General features: G+C 41.7%; 1 protein-coding gene across 9 annotated transcripts in view; it reads left to right on the plus strand.

Annotated features, from left to right (window-relative positions):
• ATXN7L1 (ataxin 7 like 1) overlaps nucleotides 1-8,913 on the plus strand; it is a 70,398-nt gene extending 61,485 nt beyond the window's left edge. For 5 of the 9 annotated variants that reach the window (XM_083463940.1, XM_083463942.1, XM_083463944.1 and 2 more), the window contains 4 exons: nucleotides 2,106-2,227; nucleotides 4,085-5,030; nucleotides 5,815-5,889; nucleotides 6,313-8,913. In XM_083463940.1, the coding sequence (XP_083320066.1) occupies nucleotides 2,106-2,227; nucleotides 4,085-5,030; nucleotides 5,815-5,889; nucleotides 6,313-6,354 (1,185 nt within the window). In that variant the 3' untranslated portion in view covers nucleotides 6,355-8,913. Of the gene's footprint in view, nucleotides 1-2,105; nucleotides 2,228-4,084; nucleotides 5,031-5,814; nucleotides 5,976-6,312 lie in introns of those variants that run through there. The other 4 variants (XM_083463941.1, XM_083463943.1, XM_083463947.1 and 1 more) reach the window with 2 other exon arrangements.
• The last annotated feature ends 445 nt before the right edge of the window (nucleotides 8,914-9,358 follow it).

The raw sequence follows: 9,358 nt of genomic DNA on the forward strand, positions 1-9,358 counted from the left end.
ACCACTCTGAGAGCCAGTGTGGTGTAGTGGTTAAGAGCGGTGGACTCGTAATCTGGGGAACCGGGTTCGCGTCTCCGCTCCTCCACATGCAGCTGCTGGGTGACCTTGAGCTAGTCACACTTCTCTGAAGTCTCTCAGCCCCACTCACCTCACAGAGTGTTTGTTGTGGGGGAGGAAGGGAAAGGAGAATGTTAGCCATTTTGAGACTCCTTCGGGTAGTGATAAAGCGGGATATCAAATCCAAACTCTTCTTCTTCTTCTGTTTCTGGCTTCACCTTGAGTGTTTGTTGAGCACGCACTTTACCTCCTTCCTTCAATTTAGGTGTATTTTTCCTCATTTGTTCCCTTCTTGGTTTGTGTATATGTTTTCCATGGAGCTCATCTAGATGCCTATTTTCCATTAAACTCTCTCTCTCTTTCTCTCTCATATCAGTTTGTCTATCCATTCCCTAGGCTAGTTCCTGAGGTTTCCCCGCTTTCCCATTCCTACCTTTTGCCTTTAAGTAGTAATAATAAAAGAGCCCTTTGTCACCTGTGTCCATTTTCATCTTTTTCCTGCTTCACAGAAGCTCTTCCCTTTGTGAAGGTTGTGCCCCCAGTCGTTCTTCCTTCTCTGTCTCCAGCAGACCTGTCGTGCCCCAGACTTCTTGTTTTGTTGTTGTTTAGTCGTTTAGTCGTGTCCGACTTTTCGTGACCCCCTGGGCCAGAGCACGCCAGGCACGCATGTCTTCCACTGCCTCCCGCAGTTGGGTCAGACTCATGCTGGTAGCTTCGAGAACACTGTCCAACCATCTCATCCTCTGTCGTCCCCTTCTCCTTCTGCCCTCCATCTTTCCCAACATCAGGGTCTTTTCCAGGGGGTCTTCTCTTGTTTAGCTCCAAGCAAAGTGTTTTGCAGCAATTAGGGAAAAGCAGAAGTGCCTCCTTAAATGATGCACACAGCTCTCTTGCCAAACCAGAAGGCTGTGTTTTGGCCTCTGTGGTTAATGTAGATGCAAGTGACCCCTGCCCCTCCCAGCTTGAGGGTGGTTTGGTGAAGCATCACCTTTGGGATCATGAATGTGCCTCAGGAGATTTCAGCGGCCCCATCTGATGCCCATCTCAACCACTGGGTTGGAGGAAAGAAGAGCCAGGAGCAGCGGTCTATGTCTTTTGCCTTATTGCCACTGGTCTTGTGTTCTGTTCTCTGTATGGCTTGTCATAAAAGAACCAGCCATATGGTTCAAGTGATACCCAGAAGCTTCTGCAAATGAACAGCACTTCCTGACTTCAACCACCAGGTGGAACTCGAGTCCCACCTGAGGTCATCTTTAGATGTATTTAGAACAGGCATAGGCAAACTCGGCCCTCCAGGTGTTTTGGGACTACAACTCCCATCATCCCTGACCACTGATCCTGTTCGATAGGGATGATGGGAGTTGTAGTCCCAAAACACCTGGAGGGCCGAGTTTGCCAATGCCTGATTTAGAAGAATGATTTCACAGTAAGTCCAAAGATCCTTAACTAATTTGCAATCTTGGCTCCCTATAGTATACCTTGAAGCTCTTCTGATTTCAAGAATATTTTTTGTTTTAGTGTATTTGTGTGAAATTCCTTCTCATTTAATCTAATAGTAGATTATACTTTTTTTACCAGGTAGATAACCTAGGAGTGAAAGTAAGATAATAGCTATTATAAAGCTAATAACATCCTCTAAAATTATAGTATTTAAGGCTGTAGCTTTTGCAAATGCACATGTTAATGCAATTTGTGGCTTTTCCCCTGCTGTGTTTTGTGATGACTTGCATCTTACTAGAGGATGCATGCACAGCAAGCCAGAGACCGCAATATATATATATATTTACGGCAGCATAAATTTAGGGATGTTAGTTACAGATACCAAAAGTGATATACATCCAAATCACCTGAAAATGAAATCAAGTTTTGGGGTAAAAGGAGAAAGCCATAGGTATTTACTAATACAATTATTTTCACTAGACTCAAATAGATAGCAGACTAATCCCTCTTTAGTTAGCACTTTTAAACTTCTGTAGTCAATGTATTGATCAGCAGCATCCTGTGATTTTTGCAAGATCCCTATATCTTTTCCCCTTTATCCTTTCCAGTTTTGTTCATTTGGAAGTCATTTGATGGGAAGAGGTTACTATGTGTTTGATAGAAGATGGGATCGTTTTCGACTAGCACTGAATTCCATGGTAGAAAGACACTTAAACTCACAGATGTGGAGGTAAGTAAACAGCTTCTGCTTTCATGTTATCCTACAGGTCTAAGGGTGGGGTATGAGAGCAGAAAATAATGCCAATGTATTTCACATCTGTCACCTCAAAGGGGTGTTTTTTTTTGGGGGGGAGCAGGTAAGCCCCGTGCTGCATAATTGATCACAGCACACAGTGCATGCACCCATTTGAATGGCAATGCCCATCAACTTTGGGGGGGCAACCCCCTCAAATATATTATTTTGGGGGAGGGGCTGAAGGGGCCTTGGTCCCTAGAAGTTGGCTCCTATGGCCCCTTTGGTTTCAGATAGTGCATGGATAGATGAGTCTAAAAAGCCCATGACACAAGTTTTCACGGCCCTCTAGAGTCTAGTGGCTGTGGTGGTTCATTTACCAGAATTAATGAATTTAGTGTTAGCTCTGGAAGTGTATATACTCGATTCTGACGAAACTAAAAAAAAACACAGGACTGTAGAGGTAGAAAAGGTGCAGAAACAATCGAGAGGTTTAGAGAACCTTCTTCATGGGGAAAGGTTAGAATGTTTGGAGTTCAGTATTGCTTTGTTTTAACCAGGGAAAAATGTGAATGAGAGACATAACAGGTTTATACCATTATGGATAGTATTCAGAAGTGGATCAAGCAAAGTTCTATACTCAACTCAACCAGCTTGATTGGCCTGACAGATTCCGGGCAGCCCCCCCACCCAAAAGAGAAGTATTCTGCACAATGTATTCAGTGTCATTGCCACAATCTGTGGTGATATCCACTGGCAGAGATGGCTTTAAAGGGATTTATACCAATTCATAAGGGCTCTCAGAGGCTATTTGTCTTGATGGTTTAATGAAGCCTCCACTGTGACCATAGGATAGAAAATTGCCAGAAGATCTTGTGCCTCTTCCTTGTTCGCTGTGTGACCCCCACAGGGCCTGGGCCGTTAAAAGCAAACTCTGCGAACTTCTGAAGATTGGGGTTGTGATTGCCATTTGCAATGTCTTGAACTTGGATGTTGTCACTTGTAACATTTGCCTGAAGGACCATGGCTCACTTGTTCTTTAGTGGTAATTTATTGATGACCGCCCTGAGACCTCCAGGTATAGGGCGGTATATAAATTCAATAAATAATAATAATAATAATAATAATAATAATAATAATAATAATAATGTACAAGAGTTGGAACTTTGGGGGGTCAGACTTGGTACATAGTCTTCTGTTAACTTTGCACATCCCAATACTAATTGGTTGTTAATGTTTATGATAGTCCTTCTATATTTGAAGCTATTTGGATTGCAGTAGATTGTCTGGTGAATTTAAGGAACTTGCCTGGGAGGGAGGGCTGAACGTGGCTGGGGGAGGCGTGAACAACATCTCCCATCCCCTGCAGTGTCTCCTGGTGATGGCAAGAGAATGGGGAAAATAGGACTTAACTGCTTAGGAAACCTACTCTGACACTTGAGTGGTTCAGGCCCAGTTCTGTGTATGATTTGAGTACTAACAACACAACTGTGGTGTTGCTTCTTTTTGAGAACCCAGATTAAACTCAATTGATCAAAGTAAGTTTAGGAGCGTTCCTGATTAACTGGTAAGTAGAAAAGAATGGAAGGAAATTTCACACAAGACGGCTGGGCAGGGAAGTTGGGAGAGCATACGTGATTGAGTGGCATATACCCTCAGTCCAGTGTGAAGTAAGAGGAGGACCAGTTGCAAGAATCCGGAAATAAATCCCAAAATGTAATGAATTGGAACTGGTAAATTAAAACTATCCAATAATTCTTATTTGTGTGTGTGTGTTTATTGCTCAGTCCTTGTAGCGAGCTGAGTTAGGAGGTGCCCGAACCTCAAAGTATTTCTTTTTCTTTCCTGTTACAGGAAAATCCCTCCTGCGGTGGATAGTCCGATGCCCTCTCCAGCAGCACATATCTCCACCCCTTTTCCAGCATCGGTTTTGCAACCTTTCAGCAATCCTAGTGCAGTGTATATTCCTTCGGCGCCCGTCAGTTCAAGAATACCTTCTTCCTACTTGATGACTTCTGCCATGTTGTCCAACGCGGCTTTTGTGACTGCATCGGATACAAATTCCATTATGTCGCACACTACGGCGTTCCCTCACGTGGCTGCCAGCCTGAGTATTATAGACTCGACATTTAAGACCCCGTCGGCCATGTCACCTGTGCCAGCGGTTATCCCTCCCCCATCCCACAAGCCATCCAAAACGAAAACCAGCAAATCCTCAAAAGTTAGAGATCTCTCGTGCCGCGGTGATGAGTCTTCTAGTAACAAAAAGAAAAGGCCGCCCTCTTCTTCTTCCTCGCTGTCTTTGCAGACTTCCTCGTCCCCCTCCTCTTCCTTTTCAGGGTCTCACAAAAAGAACTGCGTCTTGAACCCGAGCTCGACCTTGAACTCTTATCAGGCCACATCTTCCTATAACAGTCTGTCTGTGCACAATGCAAACAATGGAACAACCCCACTCAGTGCCAAATCGGAGCCCTCAGGAGGACGGACTTCGTTATCAAGTAGCTCAGCAGACTCAGTGAAACACATGAGCATCGTAGTAAACAGTATTGACTCTTCCGGTTTGTCTGTGCCCTCCCTTCTCCACCATTCAGGGGACCACTCCCTAACAGCACACAACGCCGTGTCCTCGCTCCCCCTTTGCTTTGACAAATCGGAAGGGAAGAAACGCAAAAACTCTAGTTCTAGTAGCAAAGCCTGTAAAATCACTAAAATGCCTGGTATGAATAGCGTTCACAAAAAGAGCACTGCCAACCTTATTCCTACGGTGCCAGATACTCCAAACAGCTCCATCTCTCGGCAGGTAAGGGTTTCACGAGTCTGTCGGGTCTTGTTTCCCTGACTTGGCAGGGGCAAAGCAGCCTGGAGGATGTATCAGGATGCCCACAGTGGTGAACCGCTGAGGGAGCACCCAGTCAGCCTCCTGTCCAAATGTAATGCACAACTCCAGCCAGCCTCCGTTGGCCTGTGAGCGAGCAATGAGGTTGAACAAAGGTTGCATCTCCCGTTCCGCTCCTGGCTGCAGAGGCAACTTCCTGGTTTCTTATACCGCAGTTACTCAACGGTCAGCCGCAAACATTTCCCAGGATAGCCTGACATCTGCATGATACATTACTGAAAATGAGAGCCACATGTTCCATATTGCTTTTAAATGAGAGTATGTTAATAGGGAGTTAAATCATGGGTAGGCAAACTAAGGCCTGGGGGCCGGATCCGGCCCAACCGCCTTCTAAATCCGGCCCGCGAGCGGTCTGGGAATCAGCATGTTTTTACATGAGTAGAATGTGTCCTTTTATTTAAAATACACCTCTGGGTTATTTGTGGGGTCTGCCTGGTGTTTTTACATGAGTAGAATGTGTGCTTTTATTTAATGTTATTTGTAGAGCATAGGAATTCGTTCATTTCCCCCCTCCCCAGTATAGTCCGGCCCCCCACAAGGTCTGAGGGACAGTGGACTGGCCCGCTCCTGAAAAAGTTTGCTGATCCTTGATTAAGTGAAGCAAAAGATTTTGAGAGTACACTTGCTTTTATGGCAGTTCTCTATGGTTTCTGCATCTTGCCTTCTGAATACTGTTTGTACCTTACAGATTGGAAAAAATAGCAGTGTAGCTTTGTCTCAGTCCAGTCCTTCAAGTACACCGAGCCCAGTGCACAACAAACAAGTGAGTTGCAGTTTACAAATTTTCCTGAAGTGGTTATATAACCAGTTTGTTGACCAGTGATTTTAATATAAACTACCGAAGCTGCACACGTTTAGAAGCCTGCATTAAATCATTACAGTACTTCTTATAAAGCCACTCATCTCTGTCTGGCAAGTCAGAATTCTGCCTAGCCAACTGTCGGGAAGGTTCTGTAAACTGGTAGTATGTTGGGTTTTGGGGTGATACCTAGGACCTCTGGTTTGAGCATGAATTACTCAGTTTAGTGGGTTGCTGCAAAATGTGGGGTTCCAACTGCAAAAGGACTGCAAAACTTTGGCACTAGTTTGGAGGGTATCCCAAATTTGGGGGTTTGTAGCTAATTAAGTTCATGTAGTGGAGCAAAATGTTGCATTGTTTTACAATCAACTCTTATCTTTCTTCCAGAAGACGTTAAACCGGACTGGTAGGATAAGGACTCTTCCATAACAAGGAAAAGCAGCCAGCCTATAATCTCTCTCGTTTTAGCAGCCCTACTCTGGTTTCTTATTTTATTTTCTGTCTCTTGCAGATAAAATTTACTTAATATTTTTGGTGGGGTTTTTTTAAAAAAAAAAAAACAAATGTTTTTAAATCTACATAAAACTGTGGCATATTTCAGTTCTTCAATACACATCGGCCTCTGATCTGTGCAATCTGGTTTGATTCGGATTCAAGCTTTTAAAAGCAAATTGTTGCATTTCCCCCTTTTTGTTTCTTGCAACAAATGACAGCAGTGAACATTCCGAAATAATGCAATGTGTGGTTATATTATATTTAAAACACCCCTTCGTTGTTTAAAATTTACAGTAACTTCTGTATTTATTATTTATTATTGTCCTAGTGCATTTCTCAGCAGTATCTAACAACTGTGTGGCCAGAAGTTTCACTGACGTTGTTCAGAGATTTCAGTGTGCAGCTCCTCTTGTTGATGATGGTATTCCTAATCTGCTCAATGTACTGAAGGGTTTATTCAATTTGTTCCCAGTGAGATTAATAGGAGCGCCATGTGAAAATTTCCTCCACAAAGAATCTATACTACTGTTTTCCTTAATGAAACAATTTGTTCTTTGAAAAGACAGGAGCTGAGCATACTGAATTTGTATCAGTTAGAATTGCACTGACAATGTTTTACAGGAATTACTGCTTTTAAAAAAAAAATAAAGGTAGATTTTGAAATCAGGAACTTACTAATACTAGGGTACTGCAAAATTACTACAGAGCAGTTAATTTTTATTTCTACAGTGTTAAAAGTGCACTTAAATGCTGGTTTATTTACATCTCAAGGGGGCAGGAAGCCGTTTACTTTGGGGGGGTGGAAGGCTTAAGGAAATTTTTAAAGCTTATACAATGTTTAACAATTGTAAACATGGCTAGGCCCTTTGGGGGGAAATTAGAAGATATTCTTAAAGTAAAATTTTATAGTGTTAATTTTGTAATTTATGTTTTGCTATATTTGGGAAGGGACAGGAATAGTTTCATGAACAATATGAAACTTAGGAAAGTTTTAAGCAATGCTTATATTTTTCATGTACTTTTGAGTTATGGTTTTATTGTACATTTCTTCAGACTGAAAAAAGTGTACATATCTTTGTTATTTTTGCACAATTTTTGTCTTCAGTTGTAGGAACAGAGCCTTGTTGACTTTTTTTAATCTATAAAAAAACTAATTTATTTTGTGTTGTATAACTGCAGGAGTTTTAAAATCTCAGTAAGAAAACACCATCTGATAAGTGAACTGCTGTTTTCTACTTCTAGAGGGGAAACAGGGGTGGTGAGATTCAGTGGCTGCTTCTGAGAATTAATGTCACTCAGTGACCGAAGGAACAATTCAGTCGTGTTAAGAATTCCTTAGCTCTTAACGTGCATCTGTTATGTAAGAAGCTGGACTGGGGAGTGTTCTTTGCTGCTTACGTATGTATCCTTTTATTTTCAGTGGCATCGGTCTGAAAGCATTTTGGAAACCAAGTAAAAACCTCATACTTTTTTTTAATCCCCTGCATTTTAAAAAAAAAATCACCAATTGATTTTATACGTGCTAAAATGTCCAGCCTGAAAAGTGAAATGCAGGGGGTTGGTTTTTTTTTTAAAAAAAGGATTTGAACTGGACCAGCCTATAATGTATTATTAGTGTAGCATTCATTCAACAGTTGCTTTTCCTTTTTCCTTCCTCCCACCTTTGCCTGAAGACTTTGTGATTCGTTTCCAGCAATAGAGGCTCAGAAGCTTTGGTTGTTACACATACGCAATGCATAGGCCCTTCAGCCATATTAAAAAAAAACAAAAGCGACTCGGATAACTTGTATGCCTTCTTTTGTATCAATGTTAACAATTGTACATAGCGCTGATCAACCTTTGTAGAGAATAGTTTATACAGCATATTCTGTTACTGCTGATTCTCAGTGAACTATTGTTTGGGAAAAAAGAAAATTTTCTATTTACACCTTATATTTTGTTATGCTGTTGGCCCATGGCACTTTAACAAAACTCTGTGGGTTTTGCATAGCTGGTCAGTCATGGGGAATATTAACTGTTGCACAGAAATGACTTTGCACCTCCTGTATTGTGCTTTCCTACTACAGATTTTAGAATCTTTTTCCAGAAGACTTTTGAAGAAAGCATGTCCAATCATTCTAAAAGAAAATGCCATATGTGTACAGTCAGTTTCTTTTCTACAAGCCCATATTTTGTAACACTAAGTATTTTCATTCTTCGTTCTGCACCTTTTATGTATTAGCAGTATCAGAAAGAGCCCATTCCATGCTTGTGAAAATTGTGTCGGAAGTAAGGTGTAAATAATAAAACTTTATGGCTTACAGTTTTGAAAAAAGAACAAACATGTATCTGACTGATACTGCCACAGTTCAACACCAGGCCTGGAGATATTCTCTAGTGAGCGATTGTATTTTTTTTGTTGTTTTGGGGTTACATTTTGTTTTTGCTTTATTATTATTATTATTTTTTGTAACATGGCTTTGTAAATAAAATAATTTATATGTTTGTAAGAAATAGGTGAAGTGTTTTTATTAGCTCTTGAAGGAAAGTTACCTTTGGGAAACTTTTTTCTGTTTCATTGCAGCGTCAACCAGTGCTTCTGTTACCTCATTTTGTCACTGTTGTAAATACAAGGCAATCACTTAGGACTGGGGTTCACTCTAAAATGTCACCATTGATCCACCAGGTCCAACCCACATGAAGAAGGAGGTTTCTGTGGGGATTTTCATCCCCACTCCTTTCTACTTAAGAGGCGGTGGCAGCTGCTGATGGGATAGGAGGGTTGGGGTATGGGGAGTCCACAATTCATAGCTTGTTCAGATGGTTCTGGCCCCAAGATGGAGAATTTCAAGCTCAAGAACCGGTGGTACATTCAACGATCAAGGGTTTTGATCTCTTCATGGTAGACTCAGAGACACGTTAGTCAAGAGTGGTGCTCTAGTCTACATCCTTAATATTA

This window comes from Podarcis liolepis, assembly GCF_965112155.1.
Source record: "Podarcis liolepis genome assembly, chromosome: 10".
Taxonomy (NCBI): domain Eukaryota; kingdom Metazoa; phylum Chordata; class Lepidosauria; order Squamata; family Lacertidae; genus Podarcis; species Podarcis liolepis.